Source organism: Morone saxatilis, unplaced genomic scaffold (assembly GCF_004916995.1).
Source record: "Morone saxatilis isolate NCDOM2014 unplaced genomic scaffold, NCSU_SB_2.0 Contig10, whole genome shotgun sequence".
Classification (NCBI taxonomy): Eukaryota; Metazoa; Chordata; class Actinopteri; family Moronidae; genus Morone; species Morone saxatilis.
Genome location: NW_023339652.1, coordinates 7213706 through 7238445, shown reverse-complemented (window position 1 = coordinate 7238445; position 24740 = coordinate 7213706). Strand labels below are relative to the sequence as shown.

Below are 24740 nucleotides of genomic sequence, written 5' to 3'. Positions count from 1 at the left end.
TCAAACTGTATTGAAGACATTTTGATAAATAATGAACAAAATGCTAACAAAACCTATTTTTTGTTCTTTTATTTACATTTTAGGGCTAAATATTAGAATAAATGCATTTCATTTCATGCTGAATAATGAGTAATTATACTTGGCACACACAGGGTATGTGCAATGTATACCAATTCATGTGTTCATTCAATATAACTTACTAACCATTTACCAATCTGCTTTCATATGAAAGCAAAATAGGAACTAGTGTAATTTAAGGACACAACTGTTGAATATGCTGTGATTTATAATAAAAAGTTACCAATTGAGACATAACCATCATTATAGTATGTATCTATATAATGTATTATAATAATTCGCTCACATTAATTATATGAAAAACTAAAACCTTGTTCAAGAATAGAGACCCAGTTAAGGATCAGTTGGTGTGGAAGGGTAAAGGCAGTACCACTGCATTAGTGTTCTTGTTTTTTGTATCATTATTAAGGTGAGGAAGGACCAAGTAAAAGTCTACATGTAGCCTATTTATTTAAACAGTATAAAAACATGGCAGTAAAAACATCATATTTCATAAAACATATCACCAGAACTACCTGACTGAGCAGAAAAGATTGAAAGTCTACAGTGTCTTTCTCAGATAAGAGAGAATAATGTAGCATAGGGTGCTTGTGCTATCCTGGGAGAAAATGTGTCCCGTGGTTGTTAAAGCCTGCCTCATCCTCAGGATGGCAACATTTGCACTGAAAGCACTGTGATACCATAAAAGGGGAAAATAGCAGCAGAGAACAAGAAGACCTTGTCCTTTGACCTCATTCTAGTTGTCTGAGCATGACATTGTGATGATCCAGTCAGAATACAACAGAAATTACATGATAACTTCATGTAATCAGTATGATTTATTTTCTTAGTTGTTCATTTGTTACAGGAAATAATGTTTTTTCATCACATCAAGAATCAGGAATTGCTTATTGTTTGGTAACCATAAGCAATAATTTAAGATAAGATAAGATGTTCCTTTATTGATCCACCGAAAGGGAAATTCACATTAGGCACAGCATCAAAGGGGAATGTAGTACAAACAACAAGTATAATAAAATAAAATATAATATAAATACAAAAACAAATATAGTAGAAATCTAGAATATATAAAATATATACACTATATACAATATAGTTGAATATGGTCCAGATGGGTAACTGGAGTGTATAACTGTACATGTGCAATGTTAAAGGGTGTTGTGCAAATAATATATAAAAAAAATCTGGTTAATGATTCAAAGTTCAAGGGTGGGAGGTGGGAGGTGCTGGGTGCTGTGACATTGTAGAGTCAGATGGCTGATGGCACAAACTAAGCGCTTTAAGGCTCGGGGCTGGGTGAGTCTGTGCCTGAAAGTGCTCCTGAGATGCCTCCTCTCAGCGTAGAGAAGGTGAGAGGGGTGGTCTGTGATGGCTTTCAGCTTCCCCCTCATCCTCATCTCATCCTCATTTGTGATATTCAGCGAATGTGTTGTAATCATTCCTAACGCCAGCGTCGCTTGTATGAAGGGGACGTTTTCGTTTAAAATCAAGATGATAAATTCATGGTTAGGGATTACCAGCCCATATTAACAAAACTGCTCATTCCTAACCACGCTCTGGAGAACGCTACAGAGCTAAAGATAAGAGAACATACAGTTAGTGTCTGTCAGGGCGTGTGAAGAAATCTTTGTACTTTATTCGTTACTTTACAACCAGTCATTAACTTAAGATGCACACTACCAGCAGCACATGCGCATTATTACATATCAATGTGGTGTGTTTTTACTTTATCAGTGTTAAAAGAAGCAGCTTTCTGCCCTCCAATGGTCTCCACTGGTTTTAAATCAGGTTTTGTACACAGATGATGATTACAGGGGGGCCTATAATGTTAATAGACTGCATTTATGAAGCCTCTCATTTACCCATTCATACACCAATGGTATCAAGCTGCCATACAAGGCATCGGACTGATCATCAGGAGCAGTTAGGGTTCAGTGTCTCGCTCAAGGACACTTAATTAGGCTCTTTTCCCACTTGTTTGCATGTTTTAAGCTCATGCACTTTCTCTGGTTCTGTATTAGGCATTTTGGCTCAACTGGCTGATCCTTTGAGGATGCAATCACTACTTTGTGCCAAGTGCTCTTCGGCACACCATGTAAAGAATCCCATCTGCCTTTTCAGTTGGGCCAAAGTGAGACAAGTAAGGAGAGACAGAGAAAGGATCTTGTCAAACAATGACCTGTTTGAAAATCTGGCTGGCTGGGTGGTCATTATAAGTCATTGTCATTAATAAAGTCAGTAATAAAGAGTAGCAAGTGACTAGTTAATAAATAATAATTCATTATTCATATAACAGGTTTCTGCCTCTCCAACATCAAAGTCATCTGTAATAATAAATGTTTAGATAATAATAAAAGGCTTTTTACAGCAATCAGTGTAGTATTTTATTATAAATGTGAATATGTTGTTGATAAATTGAGTTTGGTACAACTCGCACCCTTCACCCTTCACCAAAATTACTAAAGTTTTCTTGTAAAGCTGCCCAACTCAGGATGTGCACAGAACAACTAAAGATGTGGATTTATACATCCTTCATGCCCTTATCAGTATTTAAGGCACCAGAATATATGTGAGATGGACTGATGTGTATTCAGTATTCAGTTGATTTTTTTCTTCTGATGACTCTGTCTATGGCAGAGACAAACAAGCTGCATCAGACCATGGCTAAACAAACAATATTTGTCGGCGTCATCATCGGTGACTTTGACATTGCTGAACAACAGGCCTTGTGAGTCACATCCGATTTTATTTTGAAAATAACAGCCGGAAGTTGCACTATTTATTCCAGCGCACTTGACGCTGGTGAGGAGAGACGCTGATAGAGGGGAGCACAAACTCAAGTGAAGTGGGGGGGTTGAACCGAGGACGTGCAGCTTCTTGGAAAAGTGGCATCTGTGTGAGGAAGTCTTCTGCTGGTCATCAGCCACTCTGGACCTCATACAGCCAGCGACTCTGCTGCTCCATTAATCCGGATTCTAATCTGCTTTTCAAGTCCCTAACCATGAGGACAAACGTATGGATTTACCAAGCTTTGGTGTGTGTTGTGGTCACTATATTGGATACAGGTAAGACTTTGAAGAGCTGTGGATGTCTGGGTGGATGTTGAATATTTGCATGAGAAATAGCCTATATATCTACTGTGATTATTTTTTAGTCCCATACACAAAAACTCACTTGTTTCCTTCGCTTTCTGCAGATTGTCTGTGCAGTAAAGTGAAAATTAGACACGAGAGAAAGTCCAGTAATTAAAAAAAAGCACGAATAAAAAATCTGAAAAAGTTAGAAAAGTGGGTGTAAAGATAATTGTCCTGCCATTTCTCATATTTTTAAATTCGATTTCGTCAGCCAGGACCTGTCTTAAAGCAGCCTAGCCTTCTTAAAAAAATATTTTGTTGTGTTTAGGCCAACTAATCAGCCTTTAATTATTTAATTATCATATGACTTGTACTGGCATTGGATGAACTTAATCACAAGCCCTGTCTTGCACTGTTGATTCAACTCTCTCTCTCTCTCTCTCTCTCTCTCTCTCTTTGCTGGGTAATTGTTGTTAATAATTGAAGTTTGTGAAGAGATCTCACTTAAGGCTGTATTTTTTTTCAGAGTCTCTCACTAAACGTTTAATAACTGTTTTGGACAATGAATGAAATAATTGAGCTGCTCATCAAAACTGATCCTCCTGAAACTAACTCATTGATCCCCTAGGAGCTCCCATTACTGCGATTTACAATTGGCCCTAATCGCCAATAAGCAAATTGAAGACCAGTAGAATGTATGCATTTATATTTTATTCTATTATATATAATATTTCATCATCAGAAAGTCTTCTCCTTCACAATAAGGACCGTGCCATCCCAGCCACCTGGAGGTAGAAACCCGTGCCAAAGCGCTCGGTTTGAAGTGCATCTGCTGATGTTACTGCTTTGTCAATAAACTTTTTATATAGGTCATGGTGATTTCAGTAATAGACACTCCTGCATCTGTTGGACTGACTCCAGCTAGAGGATGCAGTGTCTGCTTGTAGCGTTGCAGCACAACCCGGGGCGCTCACACGACGACCGCCAGTCGGTTAAAGCTCATCCAAACGAGCTCCGAGCGCGCTCCTTTTTACGAAGCGCAGATTATCTGGTGGTTACAGAAAGTGTCCCGGCTTACATCCGCCTCGCTAACATGTCACTGAGTAAAGCACTGAATCCATAGTTACCACCTCCACGGGTGCCGACCCTGACCTCTGACCGCCCTGGAATTGGGGAAAGTATAAAATGCGCGCCCGGGACTGTGGTATTCGTGCGTTTGTCCCGGTAGAGAGATCGAAAAGGGGTGTGTGTGTGCGTGTGTGTGTGTGTGTGTGTGTATGACAGAGAGAGGGGTGAGGAGGGGATGGGATGGGGGTAACATCTGGCTGCTGAGCCCAGCTCCACATTGTGCGCTCTCTGAAGCAGATGTAATGTCTGCTTAATTCCCAGACAGAGGCACACCTTTAACCTGCTACTTTCCTGTTGTTCTTATAATATTGTTTTTCTTCAACACCGCCTCCAAATGTGTACATTTTGTGATTATCAAATAGCTTCCTTTGCAGGAAAGCTTGACTAGAATACTCATCCAGCTGACAGTTCAGCTCTTTGATCAAGGGCACCTGAGTGGAAGTTTCTGAGGAAGGTCGGAGTGTCGGTCATTCACCTTTCCTCTCTACATTTTTCAAGTTAAACCGGAGACTAAAACCTGTTCCTCTAAGCCATCACTGCCTCCTCTCATTAAATCTCATCTCTCTCATACTCGCCCATTGAGCACATTTTATTATAATCTCCAACTTCAGCAAATGTTTGGGATTTGGAGATAGCAGGAGTCTGACTGCAAGGAGAGGAAGAGACTAAGTGAAATCTAATTGAGCAGCCTGGCCAGACATCAGGGCTGGAACAACACTGTGATGAGTGCCAGATGTGGTCCAGTGGAGCCCAAACATTAATAACACGTTCTCCCCAAAAACCATTTTCAACCACGAGGAGCCTCTAAACGCTCCACAGTTTACAATATCCTAAGTACACACACAACGTCTTGTGTTGGATCTTGGCACAGGAGCATGTGGCTGTAACTCGGTAGCATGAGATTTTCCTGTGTGATTTATATCGCACTTGCCCCTCATTACAAACGGAAAACTATTGTAACTAAACACATTATGCGTCTAAAGATGTTGCCGTATAGCACTCAGAAAATAGCATTTACAGTAGAGCTCCATTCTGTTGAAGGATGGGCTCTTAACTTTTTCCACAAGGTAAAAATGAATGATTTGTATCGCAAAGGATTTAGCCTTAAAATATGGCTTTGTCCTGCTTTTGAACCCACTTGGATCTCATATACATTATGCTATGTTTTTGCAATGTTAGAATTTTTATCTTTTTATGTACTTCTTACAATGAAATGCCCCTCAATAAATGACAGTATGTTTACTAGTATGTGTTGAATGCCAATAGCTGAGAGACTATTCATAAAACTTTATTAGTTCGTACAAACGATGAGGGACATTAAGGCTATCCTGGGAAGAAGGAATTCCAACTAAATCTTGTTGTTCCCTAAAAAGCAAATGTCAACCTTGTTGCTCAAAATGAAAAGGCATAAACTCTGTGTCGCTGCAGTTAAACCGCAGGAGTTCTAATAAGACTTTCGTGACTGTTAAGGAGTCATGAATGCAAGTTGTTAAAATGGATTTCTGTAGGAATCACAGATATCCATCAACCGTATCTACAATTACATAAAACTGTAGCATAACAAATACCACAGTGGTAAAAATTGTTGAAAAAAATGATTTTGGCTCTTTAAAATATAGCAGTAAAATATGAGAAATGCTTTCATGAGCATCAAATCTCCAACTGAGGCACTGGAGCACATCAGCCTGTTGGATGGACATCATTCTGTTCTCTTGGCTGTCTTCGCAGTTCAGCACCCACTGCATTACTCAGGCAGCCTCCTTGGTTTGAAGCAGTTGTGCTTGGGGGGGTATTTTGAGCTGGGCTTTGATCCTGGACACACTTAATACTTGCTTTTGGGACACATAAACTAGTGTGCTACCTCGACACAGCTGAAGCGCGATCTAAAGAAAATGTTTTTTCAAGAGCTGCAGGACACCAGAGTTTTGAGTGGTTTTTGGACTTGCACAGTGTTTCAGTATGGTTCAGGAGTAGGGATGCTAACATGTCAGCAAGCATGGGGCTTGAAACAAACTGTAGTTGAAGGATGCTTTTATGGACAGTTAACCACCTAGTTCAGTGTTTATTTTCATCTTTGTTCCTCTTCCTCCATGCCAAGACACTGGCACCAGTTCATGCCTCCTGCTGTTCTAAAACCACCAGGAGAAAACTTCAGGAAATAGTCTCATCATCGATTTGACAAGTTCCTCTTCATCCCCAGTGCCTTGACAGCACCAGTGAAATGTTTGGCCATGTCTCCCAGTATTTGAGTAATGTTTGATGTTTTGTCAGTGAAGAGGAGACAAAAAATTCCACATGGTTTCTAAGAATTTCTTTCTTTCTTTTTGTTTAGTTTTTTTGCATTTTGATTTACTTGATAGCTGACAGAGTAGATACAGACAGGAAATAGGCTAAGAGAGAGAGGGGGTTCTAACATGCAACAAAGGGCCTCGGCCTGAACCAAACCAGGGATGCCACCGCCATACAACAAGTGTCCCGTCCACCTGGCTATTAGGAACGCCCCCAACTTGATTTCTTGTTTTTTTCAGTTATTCTGAACCACATTCCATTAAATAACCCTGCAGAGGAAAGTGATACTCAGTGAGTAAACGGCAAGCTAAGAAATTTAGAAACCCTGGTCAGATCTGTTAGAAAATATGGAGCCTAACATAAACAGATGATAACTCAAAACTGTCCTCTGGTTAGAGTGAGAACTTAAACAAACAGTCGATACAGAGCTGGCTACTGGATAACTCTTATGGGTGGGTGGTAAAATGAAGAAGAAGCATTCACTTCGACTTAAGACAGTTACACGATTGAAAAGTTGGTCATGTAAAGGGTTAAAAATACTATAGATTGACAATATAACACTATATCCATAACATTTGGGTAGCAGCGTTATGCTTTAGCTGATGTGACCATACATATTTGTTTGCCTGTTCTGTTGCCAATTCTGTATCAGTATCAGAAGCAGTGTGTAGGATTCAGTGACATCTAGCGGTGAAAATGCAGATTGCAACCATTTGAATACAGCGCAGCCTTGCAAGCGTGTAGGGGAAACTATGGTGGCAGTGAAATTCCCTATATGGGTCCTAGCTAGAGCCAATGTGTGGTTTGACCTTTCTGGGCTACTGTAGAAACATTGGTGGTTCAACATGGCGGCCCCATGGAGAGGACCCACTCCCTTTATAGTTTAAAACGATTTATATTAATGAAAATACCTAAACATTATATTCCATTTCTGCCAATAGATCCTCCTGTGTTACACACTGGACCTTTAACTCATAGCTTTCAGGAAAATCAAAGTTTCACAGTCATGCTTACAATTTGGATGCTCATGTGAATGGTATTTACAGTACAAGTCAGAACCAGACAGAAACTCCCACACGAGATGAACCTGGCATTAGCAGGTCTATCTCCTTCCAACCAAAATATCAATCTAATGGCTGTAACAAAACATGCAAAGTTATTCCTGCGTCCTCATGTTCTTGCAGGTTTTTGTAGGAAGACTCATCAGTCATTACAGAAGTATGAGAAGACTGAGAGTCACATGCTGCTTTGCACAGACTGTCCTCAGCCCCCTGTGGTACGAAACAGCCGATCGCAGGAGCACTGCGCCCGCAAGTGCAAGAAGGTCAAGAAAAACTTCAACTGCAGGTGAGTTCCATTTTCTTTCTCTGTTTCCCCGAAATCCAGCACGTGGTTTCTCCATGGCCACGTTCCCCTCAGTGCTCCTCCCCATGTGTAGACACAGTATTTACATATTTTTTCTTTGTTTATCATTTGTTCATCTCACATCTACTTCCTGTGTGTTGCTACAGAGCTTTCAACTTTCAACGGCACAACAGGAAATGCCACTTGCTTCCCTTTGACCGTTTCACCCACGGTGTGCAGAAGCAGGCCAACATCAACTTTACTTTGTATGAAAAAAAAGGTAAAATCTTCTGTCTCCTCAAGCTGACTCCATGCACTCTGGTGTTTTTTTCTCATGAGAACGTTGAGTTGCAGAGAGGGATTTACACAGGAAAAACTGGTTGTTGGTGATTGCAGGTTGTGCTTCTTGTGTCAATCTGAGGTCTTTGGTTTTTCTGTTGACACAATAAAAGCAACCAACCCTTCCCAACCCCCCTGCTGTTTAATCACTGCAGTGGGGAGAGTCGCATGCATAAACATGTAACACACTCAAGTGGGATGTAAACAAAATAATTAATTGTTTACAGTGAGAACGCAAAGGCTTTTCTCCACTGCAGTCTGTGTAATCCAGCACTTTAGAATTTACTGCAAAATTTACGGAAACTCCCTCCGGTGACATTTAATGAACTTCAGGGAGTTGTCTGTTTTGAGAATAACACACAAGCCGGGACATACTAAAACGCTCACTGTAAAAGCGTCCTATTGACCATAGATGGGAAAATATATTCCAGGTGGTCAAGGCAGCAAACGCAAATCAACTTTTGAGTGACTCAACATTGTATGAATTGGCACACAAAGAGTACACAGGGACACAGCTTGTATCAAAGTGAGAATGTGAATGGATGTTTTCAAATGCTTTTTATGCCTTTGCTCTCACTTAGATTATATAAGGGAGTGTATCATCGGCACCAAGGACAACTACAGAGGGAGGAGGTCTTGGACGAAGTCGAACATCACTTGCCAAGCTTGGGCAGATAATAACATCAATGAACACACGTAAGTCCTCTCTTTTTTTTACCAGGAAAATCAACAAAAAGTAGCTTCCTCATGAGAGGAAGAACAGTTACAAACATTCACATGTCACCTGTAAGGGTGCTGCGCTTTGCTTGCATGACACTTTTTAAAGGGTGGAAGGTGATAATCATTCACTTCCTCTTGCCAGATTCTTGTAGATCTGAACCAGCAGCCTTTAAAAAAAAAACAGCTTCTCAAACCTTAAGGCTTCCACCACCTTCCTGGATGCTTCCTTCCTTCTCTGTTTCTCTGTGTCTGATATTGAACAGGCCTCCGCAGCTGATTTATTGATGTTCAGATCATCCCCTTGCACCTCGGGGGTTAGGGGAAGGTGGAGGCTCGGAGACGGTTGAACGTTTAGCCAGAGTTAAGTCAGATTTCTTTCAACACATGCAAGGATGTCCTCTCCACTGAGGTTGTTTTTCTGCTGCACTGTAGGCCATCAGGTGTATCCCAACGAGGTCGCATCTCGGCTACAAGCCAGGCAAGATCAGTGAATTTTTGAAGATGGTTCTGTGCCAGCATCTAATTAGTGGGGCTCATTAGTTACAAGATATTTTAACTGCTGCAGGGAGGAGGGGTTGAGAGACAGACTAATAAGAGTTTGAAGAAGTGCAGAGTGAAAAATAGACAGAAGGGAGATCGAATGAAAGCAAGAAAGCGCAAAAATTTATAGACTGAAGTCATGTTCTGTCTGTTGTCCAGCTGAGCTCACAAAGCCACAGACATACCAAGAGAAACTACAAGTTCAGTCATCCCCCACTATTTAAAAAGCATTACAGCGTTGGTCTCCATACTCTCCTCTCCTCTCTTCCCTTTCCAGAGGCAGCTCTTCACATTAGGAATACTTTGTCATTGTTTATTTGACACATGGTTCCAGTCCCCGTCCCAGATGGCAAATGTAATGTCCAACAACATCGTCCTGGCTTGTCAGCAACTTTTAACTTTCAAAGGGTCAAAGGGAGCTTTACTTAAGGGAGCTTTAGTGCCACTGTGGGGTTACCTAACATGGGACTGCCCCGCTGTGTGAGAATTACCGCCGTAATGAACCACGCACCATTTGAGTTTCAGGTAACTATTATTTTCATGCTTGACCGATCACCGTGGGGCAAGGGTGATTTCTCAGGAGGTTCCCTTACAGGAAGGGGACTTCCACCTGTTGTCTATATTTAGTGTTTGAACCAAAGCTCTGAACAAAGTGTGTATTGATGTCCAGCCACGCGTGGAGAATGAAATGGAATGGAAAATTTCAGTTCATATTATTAATAATAATAGATAACAGGAATTTATTTATTCCCACTGGGACATTCTTTTGTTTTTCTACACATTTTCACTCGGAGTCAGTGAGCGGGCTCCGCTATAGAAACACAATCCTACAGCTTCTTGCTGAGAAGATGAGAAGATTGATACCACTCATGTCTGTGCGGTAAATATGAAGATTAGCTTAGCAGAAAGACTGGAAAGAGGAGGAAACGTGGTAGTTAGCATGGTCTGATGGTAACTTAGTGAGCTTTATAAGTGCAGGTATGCAGATTTTGTTATCTTTGAATGGACACAAATAAACATTTCTTTTTTCACAGCAAGAAAGTGAATTCACGCATTCACCAAAATTTCAGCTATTGCATCCTGCCTCCAAAAAATCATTATTGATGTCTCAAGATTCATAAAGTCCCTGCTTGCTTGCTTTAATCTCTGAATGCTCTCTTCCCTTGGATGCTGAAGCACTGAAACATGGCCACATTTGTTCCATAATCACCAGGTGCATGTTGCTAGACATTTTGCAGCAGTTACTTCAGGTCTAGATTTCATCTTTAGTGATATTCAAAATCTAGCCAATATGTGAAGCCGGCCCAGAGAGCAAGGCATGTGTGCATAGTGTCTGCCTGCACTCCGATGGGAACAGACTTTGGCAAGGAGATGAATAACTGGCCAACATCTGTTAGCTCAACATCATTATGGCTAACTTGCTCCCATGCTGCAGCCTTTTTACGGACTCTCACCAGATGCAACCTTTTTCTGTAAAGTGAGGAACCTTGTAATTCCATTTATAAATTAAGGATACTGTATTATGATAGAAATATATTGAGCTTGTGAGTTACACACAACAGATGTGAGTTTTGGCAATTGGCAGACTGGGAACAAGTGTTTTGTCTTACATGCAAAGTCAAAATGTTCTATTAGTCTTAACCCTGTAATATTTCTCGAGGTGGGACTTAAGACCTTCCCCTTCTTTCTCTCTTTTTCTCTTTTTAAGTTAGATGCCTGAGATTTCTTCTAGTTCTGGGTTGAATGATGTTGTGCATTAGTGTAGAAGCCTTGTGTAAGCCCCAGGGCACAGAGGGGAGAGCAGAGCAGACTCCCCCAAGAAAAGAGTCATTGTCTGGGGTAGTGTGTTCAGACAAGCTGCTGAAGGGAGGGTGGACTCTGGTTCTTTTTGCTTTTCTTTTTTTTTTTCCTGCACATGTTGTTTCTTTTTACATCATCAATTTAACACTGAGCTCCCGCCTTTTTGCTCACTCCATTATGCTCACTTCAATTTTAAGCACTTAAGTCCGTCACTTCACTTGATTCTTTTCAGCCTTCTTCTCTTGTCTTCCTTCGCTGTCTCCCTGGGTGGGAGGGGGGATGTGGTCAGCATGGATCAGGGGGTGCTGACATGCCAGCTTTTCATCATCCTGCCCATGACAGAAGACAAATTTCACGCACTGTCCATTTAGTACGGGGGATCCGCTCCCCATTGTTACATCCCATATGTTCGGACTAACCAGGTTCTTTTTCTTACAGTCGCTTGTTCACACTGACATGGTGTAGCCGTTGACAGAGAGGAATTAGGTTTAAACATGTTCAAAGGCTGCCAGCAAAAGACCTGCTTGGTCTGCTCCAAGTGGTTCGTAGCATTGTTCTGTGCTGTTGGTGGTTACTGTGGTGTGACAGAGTCTGGCTGCTTCACACATGAGGGAGCTGGGATATGGTAGGAATCAGTAAGGCGATCATGCAAAAGGTGCAAACCTGGAAAGAAGAAACGTATTGATGACTTACTTTGCATGAAATTCCTGTGACAGGTAAATGAATGTAACCTAGTAGCAGCAGAGGTACTAGAATTTCTCAGAATGAAGTTTTCATCTAATCTAAATGCCTTCTGAATTTATTTGGTTTGTTACTGAGACAACTAGCAGGCAGGTACGGTACTGTATACACCACTGGATCAGCCAAGTGTGCAAGTACTCCCTAAAATTTATTTATACAGCTTACAGTATCAGTTAACACTTTCAATAATGTCTGCCTACTCTACTGTAGGTTTTATCCTGATCGGTACCCAACGCAAGACCTGAGGGAGAACTTCTGTCGGAATCCCAATAACGACCCGGGTGGTCCGTGGTGCTACACCACAGACCCCAATGTACGAGCTGAGGAGTGTGGCATACCACAGTGTTCAGAGAGTAAGACATGTTCTTACATTTAATCAATGTTTCTGTAGTTTATTCCCCCCTTGAAGTCATAAGTAAGTTGTGTTTGCATTTATTATTATCGTAAAGAAATTTCTGATAAATGTGGTTTTCTTTGTTGACAGAAGTCTGCATGACGTGTAATGGGGAAGATTACCACGGAAAAATGGACCATACAGAAAGTGGCAAGGAGTGCCAGAGATGGGACTCAGCAAGGCCTCACAAACACCACTTCCAGCCCAAAAAGTAAGCTGCAAAGCTGATAATCACACACTAACCTTTCTCACGGACAATTCAGCACACACCCACGACAGATGCTTAAAGAAATGACGCTAATACTCAAGAGAGGTAGACCGCACTAGTTGTTATGACTTATTTCTCTCCCCCCCTATTTTCTTTCCTCCCCGTATCCCCTCTGTCTCCTCTCCCAGGTATCGGGACAGAGATTTAAAGGACAACTACTGTCGTAACCCAGATAATCGTCTCCGTCCCTGGTGCTACACAATGGATCCCAAAACTCCGTGGGAGTACTGCAACATCACTGTGTGTGGTAAGGGCCTATGTACTGTATATACTCCAAATCTGGGGCTTGGGTTTTGTGGACAAAGTCTTCAACAAATCAACTGAAGACCAAATTAGTGTTTAACTCTGATTCATGACTGTGTTGTTAGTTTTTCCCAATGTCTAGTGCCCTTACAACCTTTCAACAGTGTGTATCACGCAGTTAGGAATCTGTTATAAAATTCAAAAGTGGACATAGTGTTGAGGATCCCTTGCTGAACAGACAGACTGTGGTTAGGTTCTACCAGCTAGTGGTTTGAGGATGCCAGGGGGTTTGTTACATACAAGACTTTGGTGGTTTTGGTCTTCTCTCCTGCAGAGTCTTATAAGATTTTTGTTTAACCGTCTGTGTTTCATGTGGTGGTTGGCTTCAAATCATTCTACCTCAACAAGGAAGAGTAAATAGGTTGTTTGTAAAGGGGAGGGTCTGACTTCAGAGAGCCAGCAGTGTTTTACTGAGACCACTCATTGAGGACAAGAGGCTGTAAAGTGGGGTGTTACAATAGAGACTACTATATGGAGATGCGTCACATAGCCATCAGAAGGTCTAATAGTTGTTTTAGTGGTATAAAAACATGATATGTTATTACAAATTAAAGTGGAGTGGAGAAACATAATGAATGCAGATGTTGCCATAAAAGACACAAAGGGTCAATGAATGGTTCGATGAGTATGAAAATGATAATCATAATTTATGGCTTTCACAGTCACCAGATCCTAAGTGAAAACTACACGTTCTACCACCATAATCAAAACACTAAATGAGGGAATATCTTTTGGAAGAATGGTGTTCATCCCTCCAGTAGAACTCCAGGAATCTGTAGAATCCATGCCAAGATGCACTGAAGATGTTCTGGTGGCTCACAATAGACCAGAACCTTACTTTACTTTACTTTATAGATTTTCTTTTTTCCCGAACGGTATTAGTGCTCAATGGAATAGTCAACAATTTAAATGATTTGATTATCATTTAAGTTATCTCTCAATTACACATTATAGGTAAGGAAACATCTCACTCATGCCAATTAGAGAACCTGGGTTACGCAAGTTATTAATCAAGAGAAAATGCCCAACTTTCTCTGGTTCCAGCCTCTGAAATTCAAGGAGCTGAGGCTTTGTATCACTGCAAATTAAATATCATTGGATCTTGGGCTAACAAAAAAAGCAATGTGAAGACGTCATCTTGCGTTTGTTGAAATTGTGATGCCTGTGTTTTACTATTTTCGTAAAGTTATACAGATGAAACAAGAGTGTACAGATTAATAAAAAAAGAAAATGTATTGTATTTGATATGGTACTCTATGTAAGCTTTTTTAAGGTGAGGGGTTAAACAGTATAACTTTACTTGAGTTATATCACTTTTTAGCCAACTCTGACAGAGTTGTAATTGCAATTTTTGCCTTCACATGTAACACAAAAGAGAAAGGGGAAAGAAAGAGAATGGATGCCAAAAAGAGGTCACACCATTGGAGATTTTTTTTCTTGAAATATTCCCACATGCACACCCACAAACATACAGATCATCTCTCTTTGTCTCTGTCAAACACATACACACATGTACTCTACCGTACATATTATGATTTACAGCGAGGGTGGAGGATCTGCATTTGTCCAGATGTGTACATCCCTCAATGCCTGCCCCTCAGAAAGATAAAAACCACTGACCTGTACTGCACAGTGCACACAGACACTGGCATGCATTACATCAAGCCAAAGAATCCCTCTTTTCCATCCGCCTTCTCATTTTTGCTTCAAAACATTCTCTTTCCTCCTCCATCTTCTCCCATCTCATTTGTCAAAGGCTAAAGAAACAGAGACAGAAATCCAGAGGGGAGAAGTCGCTCCCTATGTACTGCAATCCCTGCACTGCTGAAAAGCAGAATTCCATCTGAAGATGTTTGGAATAGTTTTCCGGTGGATAAAGTTGCCCCAGCTAGGTCGGGTTGGATGTGATATCTTTGGTTAGGCTGCAATAAACAAATTTACCAGAAAAAGAAATCAGGCTCCAGGTTTTTCTTACAAAACAACCTGTGACATTTTGTGCACTTTGACTGCATATTGTTGTGTTGCGGATGTCCCTACGTGCAAGAATGCATCAGTGTTATGAATACACAGAAAAGTTTCCTATGTCAGTTTAGACGAAGGGGGAGTGCTACTGTTTTTGATCATCTGTCTCTAGGTTAAACATGACACATTCTTGTGGGGATTAATATCTCCCTCCTCCTCTCCCCCCTCCTTCCTGCCTTCGGTTTCTACATCCCACTCTCTTTTTTGTGTATCTTCTTTCTCATGCCCATACTAACAATTACAATATCAATGTCTTTTTGTTTCTTTGCTAGACTCAGACTCAAGTGAGGACACAGATGTCAATGTAACAACATCCTGTGTCCAGGGAAAGGGCACAGATTACAGAGGCACAATGAACGTCACTCCAGAGGGTGTGACATGTCAGCGCTGGGACTCCCAGTTTCCCCATAACCACTCCTTTATCCCTCAGAACTTCAAATGCAAGTGAGTAACGTTTGCCTCATGCCCCCTGACAGCTTGGATTCAATTCTCTCGGCTGTGTCAAAGAGGTGATTTGTGTCATTTTGTGCATTTGACTGTTGAAATGCCAAAGGGAGAATTAAACTTAAAAATTATATCTTTGCTGTAAAAAATACAGTCATCAGCACCATCATTTAAATTGTAGTTTGTGTATGTGTTATAGAGACCTCAGAGAGAACTACTGCCGTAACCCTGATGGTGCAGATTACCCATGGTGCTTCACTACAGACCCTAATCAGAGGATAGCCAACTGCACCCACATCCCCAGGTGTGATGCTGAGGCCACACAAAAAATAGGTAAATTACTGTACAACTTCAGTTTTAAAGGAACAGTTCAACATTTTGGGAAATATGCTGAGTAATTTTCTTGCCGAAGTTTAGATGAGAAAATTGATACCATTATCATGTCTGTACAGTAAATATGTAGCTAGAGCTAGCAGCTGGTTAGCTAAGCTTAGTATAAAGCCTGGAAAAGGTGTGAAAAAGCTAGGTAGGCAGATTTTGTTTTCCTTGGACAGAGCCAGCATAGTTGTTTGCCTCTGTTTCCAGCCTTTATGCTAAGCTAAGCTAACCAGCTGTTGGCTCTGGATACATACATTTATTTACCATACAGATGTGAGAGTGGATTGTGTCATCCAACCCTCAGCAAGAAAGCAAATAAGTGTTTTATAAGCACCAAGTTTCAAAAGAATGGCAAATATCCTGTCAATTACTATGGAAATTCCATGGTGTTTCTTGAACAATGTGATTGTGAAATGCATATGTAGTGTACAAATGCTTCAAAAGCCCTGTCATGTTTTTGCAAAGTGGAATTACACAGACACTTTCTATATTGCTCCCATAGGACTGCGCCACTTGGCAGCATGCTGCCCAATGAATTCCATTTCATGGAAGAACAAATACACCAGACTTTGGCAATAGTGCTTGCTGTCATTTCCCAAGTTTCTCTGCTTTACATTTACAGTGAGAAGACCACACATATCAAACTGCAGCCAGTCTGTTAGTTACTATAGTCCCTCTTCTGATTCTGTTTAAGAACAGACCTAGTAGGGTTTCATTTTTCTATTATATTCGAGAACCACCAGTTACACAGGGGCCCTTGACATTAAATTGATCCAAACCACAAAGAGAAGCCAACATTTTTAACTTGATTATGTCAAGTTTGCATCAATAGCCACTTCCATACAATAACATATGCAGTTCTTTAGGTATTCTCACTTACTGATTGCATTAAGATGTTTGAGAAACTGAGCTCAGTAATTCTGTTTCTCCTGGTCCTGTTTAACAAGATGGTCTAAAATAACTTTATTCTGTTCTTCCTCAGAGTGTTACGAAGACAATGGAGAGACGTACAGGGGCACTTTATCTATAACTCGATCTGGGATTCCCTGTGCAGACTGGTCACATCACATAAACAGGTAAAGTAATTTATTCTTCATATAAACTTGTTGTTTTGGTCCTTCTGTTTACTCCCAGTCAAGGTTAAGCTGTACTGAGAAACACAGGAGATTATTTCCTAGAGAGGCTGACATTCTTTTCAGCTCAGTTGATGAGTGTTTGTTGACAACTTAGCTCCCATTGCCTTGTGAAAATCCCTTTCATATGAATGAAGCTAAGCAGTGAAAACAAACAGCAAGAGGAAATAAGGGGTTCCTCAGGGGTCAATACCAGGCCCAATTATTATTCATCTAACTGACGAGAGGAAACCCCGGGGTGCTCTCTAAGTGACCCATCGTGACGGAAAGGTTGCCCACTCCAGGGCTGTTGCTTCATGCTTAAGTCAGGCTGTTAGAATTACTTAATTTACAGGAATTTTAAAAGCCAAAATGGCACAGACAGATGGACATGTTCCAGAGCCGACCCCTGACCCCAGGAAGTGCTTTCTGAGGAAAGTAGATCAAAGCCAATCAGCTCCCTTGCGTAGACTGCAGCCAGTGAGTCTACCCTGCTCAAGGTCAAGGGTCATCCCAGGAAAAACTGCTGAGAGCTACAGCTTGTTTAACATTCTCTTGGGAAGTGGAATTATCTTCACCCCCTGACAAATTGTTACCCATCGCTTAGCTTTATTTTGTGTGTGTGTCCATACGCCTACCTAGTAATTGTTTTTCAGGGATATTTTGGATATCTTAGAAGATTTCATTTAATTCTGTCAGAGCCAAGACGTATGTAAAAAAGTCACACAATTCCTACAAATCGGGAGCGCAACCAAATCGTTCTATAGGCTCCTGCTGGTCTGAGCCCTGCTGAATGCTTAGAGTGCATACTTTCATACTCCCATGAGCACTCTCCACAAAACTCTGCGTTTCCTTCTACGGGCTCTCTGTAGCAAATGCAGAGGATTCATTGCACTAGGAAAGCCAGAGTCAGACTTTCCAAACATACCATGGTTACTTACAGTGTGCACTGTATGTACTGTATGTGTGTGACAGTGTATTTACGACTCCATGTATGCACAGGCTTGTGTGTTTTGAGAGTGTGAGAGTGTGTATGAATCTTTATTAGACATGGCCCAGTGTTAGTTCCGATACACTGTGTGCGCAAAATAACAAATGGAATATGAGAATCTGTATTTGTGTGTTTTACAGTGGGGATTCTCACTCTACAGAATCACATGTAGGGCTGGAGAAAAACTACTGCCGGAACCCTGACCGGGACAAACATGGCCCTTGGTGTTATACCAATCCAAATAACCGTTTGGTCTGGGACTACTGCAAACTGAAGCACTGTGAGTGGCTTAAATAACTGTGTTTCTTCTAACTTTATGTTTCTGTAGAAGTGGATAAATCTGTTTTACGTAGGCCTAAGCTATAGATATAAGCAGACCCTTAGTTCACCATAGTAGAAAGGATGTGAATAATGCATTTGCATAGTGCATTTTTTGCTGTCTATCTAGCAGACCTTTAAAGTAGCCGCTATTGTTCGCTTTCTTCATGTCTGTACAGTAAATATGTTGCTAAAGCCAGGAGCTGATTATCTTAGCTTATCACAAAGACTCAAAACACCTGTGCAACCACAATGTTTTGTACAAATTAAACATTCAACATATAACATGTGATTTACTAGGCTTTATATGTGCTGCTAGGCTGATTTTGCTATCTTTGAACAGAGCCAGGCTAGCAGTTTCCTCCGTTTCCAGTCTTTGTGCTAAGCTAACCAGCTATTGGCTGCAGCTTTATATTTATCCTACAGACATGACGTCGTCTGCCCCCTCATCTAACTCTTAGCAAGAAAGTGAATAAACGTATTTCCCAAAATGCAGAACTATTTCCTTCAGGTGGACGGTCTTTAAAAACAAGGTTGGGAAGCATTGTTCTCTTGTCTGCTTTTGAAGTGAAAAAGCGAGTAAGGGTGTTACTGATAATGTGAAAGTGTGGTACAAAGGTTGCCACATTTCCCGGTATGTGTTTGATTTCAGTGGTGAGAGTTTAATTAAAAAACATTGCGTAGGTTGCCTGTCAATCAGTGTTGTGTTTTAGAACTTGATCCCTGTTTTGGTTGCATTTCTGAACACAAGACACCTCGATTGCTGCCAACACAAGTGCATACAAGAGACAGATACAAGCAGTAGTGAAAAGTAGGATAGCTATATTTACATTGTGCAAATGTTCTCTTGAAATATATATCAGTGTCAGGTGGGAATGATTTGGTCAGCCCCCCTTGAAGTATGTGAACAATGCCACTCAAGTCCCAGCAGCTTGTCTGTGTGTACACATTGGTAAAAAAAAAAATGAAAAGAAACAAGTATTTCATGAGCTTTTCAGACTCTGTAAACAGCACTTCTGAAAGAGCACTAACTGGCATTTGGTACACAGAAGAAGACAGTGTTGGTGTATGGGTGGAGTGCAATGAAATAACATAAGTGCTTTAGCTTTGCAGCCTTTGTTGACTTCAACTCAAATGTCACAACTGTTTTTTTTATGCAGCTCGGCTGGTGGCTTACGTAATCTGTTAGCTGTGGTTTTGTCCAATTGGCAGAGAATACACGATGTTCAAACAGCAAACAGATGCAAGTCTTTGCTGCCATCCTTTTATTTAAGGAAAACACACACTCAACTGGACCCAACATTTTCTTTGGCTGGTTTTAATCTGGCTGCATTGAAGAGCCTCTTTCAAATGGCTGCACAATAATTTCCATAATGTAAAACATATCTTCCGTGAAGTTTTGGAGGTCTTGAGCAAATTTACTTTCTGCGGTTGCTGACTGTCCTAGCCTCCAACAACGATGCAAATTCAGAGATAAGTCTTTATAAAGTAAAGAAGGGTGTCTTTTTTAATGAGGTTTCATGCTTTGTGTGTCAATGTATGGTCAGTGGTTTGAATTGTTTCCTGCTGCTGTTGGGTCTCTTATTACTGTTGGGTTTTCTTTACTTCTTTCAGGTGAATCAACTACAGTGGCTCCTCAACCAAACAGTGAGTATCATTTTTTTGCTCATCTGGCTTTTACCAGTCTAGTCCTCTTCCTCGTGCTCTTATCTCTAATCTTGTCCCCTTTCCCCTTTTTATGCTTTATATCAAATCCTTCTGTTGTCATGTACCTGACTAAACAAATCATATTTTATGGTTGCCTTTTGAAGTTTTAATAAACATTTCCCTTTGAAATGTGATTAATAAATCCATCTGACATACAGCATAAAAATGTCTCCTTGTTTAGCTCTGACTCGACCCAAGATATCATGCTTCGTGCATATAAACACCAGAATTGTTGGAGGACACCAAGTGCGAGGTACAGATGGCAGCTGGGTTGTAAGCATCCAAAGAGAGTAAGTCATTTTACAGCTCTGTTTTTATTTTATGTCTTTTTTATGCTTTTATATCTACCATAATGGTAAAAACTGTCTTCTTAAATTTTCTTAGGAAGGCTCATTTGTGTGGGGGTTCGTTGATCAGAGAAGATTGGGTTTTAACCGACCAGCAGTGCTTTACATCCTGGTAATACTCCACCCTCTGATACCTTTTATTCTTTGCCTGATAAGCTTTAACCAAATTCTTCTCTCTTTTACCTTTTCCATTTACTCTATCTCTCAAACATATTTCTTCTCTTCATTCTGCCCTCCTTTTAGTATTGTTTGAAGTTAAAATGCAGGATGTATCCTATTTACTGACACTCCCAGACATGCCTGACATGAGATATGGAACAAAATTGTTTAGCTTGCAGATCTGTTTAACTTCTGAAGTCGTGTATGCCAGAGCCATACATTATCTCTACATCTGAAGTAGTGGCTTTAAAGAAAATGTCCCTATCTCTGCACTTGTGTACAGTACTGCATGTATTGCATATGGTGTACATCAGTAGTTTACTGATGTTCTTTGGTCCAGTGTGGGTTGTGGAAAGCCATTCTTTGAAACTTTGCTCTTTGTCTTTCTCATATTTGTCTGACTTGTCACTTCTGATTACCACCCTTTCTTAGCAATGTTAAAAAATGAGAACATGAGATCTGAGCAAGGCTCACTTTCTTTACTGTCCCTTACAGAAGTACGCCAGCAATTTAGTATTGTACGTCCATAAAGTTGAGGGACTCACTAAAATCAGGAAGGAAAAGGACAGTCACAATCAAAGCAGCACCACATAAATGCCCACTTCTTTCAAACCCCACATGACTGGTTTGTAATGCAGGCAAGTCTCAAACTAAGTCTGGGCAATACTGTCGCTTTACAACTTACATCTTGGTGCTTGTGGTCATCAGTGTTCCAGATCTCAAGGATTACAGTGTGCAGGTTGGTCTGCGCCACCTCAATGAATCCTCAAGCCACCCGAGACTACGCATCTCTCGCCTGATCTGTGGCCCTGAAGGATCCAACCTGGTTATGCTGAAACTAGCAGAGTGAGTTCTCAACAACTTATTAAGGTTTCCATTAATTGAAGATCCTAATGTTATAGCATAACTAGTGATATGGAAAACTAATTTATGTATTGTACTGACCACTATCAGTGTCATGCGGCCATCTGAATGAATGGACATTCAAATTTTGGTTGTTTTACACATTTTTATTGATCTAAAAAGTTAATGTCTCTTTTATTTGCCTTATGCGCCTCTTGTTTGTGTGTATTCAAAGCCAGGGACTGTAATGTATGACTGTTATTATGTTTGTTATAGCCCAGCCCCTGTGTCTGAAGGTGCCTCCACTATTCATCTTCCAGTAAAAGAGTGTCACATCACCGAAGGCACCAACTGCACCATGTATGGATGGGGGGAAACTAAAAGTACTGCCTTCTTTCACCCATATGCCACGATACTTCGCATTTTAACCATCATTCAAACCAAAAGAATATCTGAAACATTTGACAATTATGCTGCATATTCTTCTCTGTTCAGATACAGGATACGATGAGACACTGAATGCTGTGACCATGCCTATGGTCAACAATGACATGTGCTCACAAATCAAAGGGGATGCTGGGGAAAGCAGAATATGTGCCGGCGGCAAGAGGGGAGAAGGCGTATGTGATGTAAGGATCAGAAATAATTGTCTACATCATGAAAAAGATGCCAAATAGCCAATTTTTGTCATTTGTGTGAAATGGAATTGGTTAGTTTAAACATATATAACACATCACGTCCTTATCAGCCTGGTGTCTCTCTGATGTGTCATTCTCTGACCTTTTTTTGCAGAAAGACAATGGTGGTCCATTGGTCTGCCAGGAACATGAGCGCAAAGTCATTATTGGTTTGAGCATCCAAAGGACAAAATGCGCCTCATCACAGCCTGCGCTTTTTGTTAATGTTGCTTTCTACTCTGAGTGGATATACAAAGTGTTCAAATTTTACCCCAGTTTGGAGAGGAACTGATGGTGTGGTGTGAAAATCAACTCCATACAGGACTTTGCCACAGCCTGAGAAAAGGAGGGGGCGGCTTTGGGCCAACAAATTCCAAGACCTCTCCAGCATGGACCACAGGGGGAGAAATTAGGAAAGTCACCTTGTGGAAAGTGGCCATTTGGGGATTTTGTGGCTAAATTTGTCATTTTACAGAGATGACAGAGATTAGCGATGGAAGACTGGATAAACCAAATGGAGTCTCAACCATTCCTCCACTTTGCTAAAGAAGACATCCAGGTTGTTAGCCTTAATATAATTTTTTACAACCAAAGTCTCGGGCACATGGACAGCTTACTAATTGTATTTTGACATGTTCAGAACTTCTGAAGCCATGCAAAGACAACGAGAATGACACTTGTGAATCAGTATTATCTCCTGGAATATACTTGAATATGGACAGAACCTAGTTCTCTGGTGGTTACCACATGAGGTAGTGCGACTGGGACTGAACTTTGTATGTGTTGAGCTGGACTGCAAAACATATCTTTTTACCTCCAACACAAGTGATGTGTATGGATAATAATCGTATTCCTTATTCCTATGTCAACAAACATTCTTATATGGTCATAAATTTTAGGATGCCTTTCAAATATCTGTGAAAAATGTTATTCGGCTACTAAAATAACCCAACAGAAAACTATAGTAATACCCAAACGGAGGAAAATAAAAGCATGGAAAGGTCATTATAAACTCACTACTAGGTAAGACAGACACTAAAAGTCCCTATGTTAAAATAGTGATTAAGCCAAGCCTGTAAGTCCAGCAAAGGTTGAAGTTTGGCTTCCAACATTATCAGTAGGTGAGTTTATAAAACTGCTGCTTGAAAAGCTAACTGCAGCAGCCTTGGCAAACTATGTAGTGCTAATTGTGTGCAGTAGCTGCACTACCTTTTCCCCAGTTAGCTGTAACTGTTAGTTTCCCCGAGAGAGGGTCTAAGTAGGACTGAGCAAACTGCTCCAAATCTTATGCTAATATTTGTAGCATGAGAGAGAGAAGTGCCATGCCAAATATAACATGGCTATTTGGTCTCCAGTTTGGAGGGAACTTTAGCCCCTGGTGGGCTGTGTGTGGTCAGTAGGATATTTTATACTTTTTTTATTTCATGGAAAGTGACTCCTTATGTACATAACTGCAGATTTATTGAGTATGTTTCTGCTGTGCTGTAAGATTTTATAGGTCTTATAGATCTGGAATATTTTTGGTTCACTGAGTAATGTCAGATTGGCTTCTTCGTGCCTCTGATTATGTTTAATATTTAAAGAGACTGGTAGCTTGTAATTAGTAGTTAGGTGTATTTATTTTTTTTAAATTAGAAGACATCGCTTGAAAAGAATCCAGATTTTGGTTTGATTTTTAGATCTTTGTTTCTTTGTTCTAGGAGTAATTATGAGCCCATAATAACTGCATGTTTGACTCACGGATAATAGCCTCACAAACATAAAGTATCATGCATGCAGTATGCCTCATATGGTTTACCATTTTAATTCAAGAGTGCTTGTTGTGGGCTAAATTAACATTGTTCTGTTCCGAGTTGTTTGTTTGTGTGGCTCCTACGCAAGAGTTAAACTATGTATTCTATTCTCAGCTTTAAGATGACTGAATATCACATGAAAAATGGTACATAACAATAAAGGAACAAATATTGTTATTAGAGGCTTTAATGCAATGAATTGCAGGTTCCCATAAGTCAGTGAATCATTTTTCCTTCGGTTCAAGTGTTTTAAAGACCAAAACTGCATATAATTAAATTATATCTGTGTCCTTAATTGTACAAATGGAGTCCTCTAATAGCCTTGCAAAGGTTACAAAGTCTATGAAGTAGAAATTTAAATGGAGAAAGCTTCAATAAAGACAACTGTTATATAAGAGAGGTGAAACCAAATATCGCATTGGTTATTGATCAGTTTTCTGTGCTCTTATGACGATGTAACTGTTATTTAATTGACCTTTTTTGTAAATAGCCCAGAAAATTGTATAAATTACAATTTGTATTTTTTGTAAATAGCATACTTAAGTATTTTTTCTTCATGATCATTCTGTTTATATGTTTGTAAACTGTAAACTTTAAATATAACAGCTGCTATTTTGTGTTAGTGAGTTGTTTTATATCTATGACCTTTTCTGAATTCTATAGCCTTTGTATTAATCCTATTTTAATAAACAACTTGACATTACATTTGGCCACGTTTGGTTTCTTTCTCTTGGCTTTTCCCATGTGTGATATGTCTAGGGAAAAAGGAAGCAGCACACACTTAGAATTGGTTTGGCTCAGTTTTTGGCAGTTTACTCCCTAAATCACTCCAAGAGGCAAATACTAGTGAATGATAACTATTCTTAAGTGGCTGAAAGCAACCAGAGTCATCAATATAACCACAGAAGAAGATAAATAATAACATGTCTTA

At 40.3% G+C, this 24740-nt stretch overlaps 1 protein-coding gene across 1 annotated transcript; it reads left to right on the top strand.

Moving 5' to 3' along the window:
* The first annotated feature begins 2908 nt into the window (after positions 1-2908).
* Positions 2909-24368, top strand: hgfa (hepatocyte growth factor a). Its single transcript, XM_035673308.1, has 18 exons — positions 2909-3143; positions 7754-7916; positions 8081-8193; positions 8834-8948; positions 12264-12406; positions 12538-12658; positions 12844-12962; positions 15313-15484; positions 15684-15817; positions 16845-16938; positions 18106-18245; positions 19898-19930; positions 20172-20280; positions 20375-20449; positions 21205-21342; positions 21616-21722; positions 21835-21968; positions 22132-24368. Exons 1-18 carry the CDS (start codon positions 3080-3082, stop codon positions 22306-22308), a joined length of 2151 nt encoding a protein of 716 aa, XP_035529201.1. The 5' UTR covers positions 2909-3079; the 3' UTR covers positions 22309-24368.
* Positions 24369-24740: the final 372 nt, after the last annotated feature.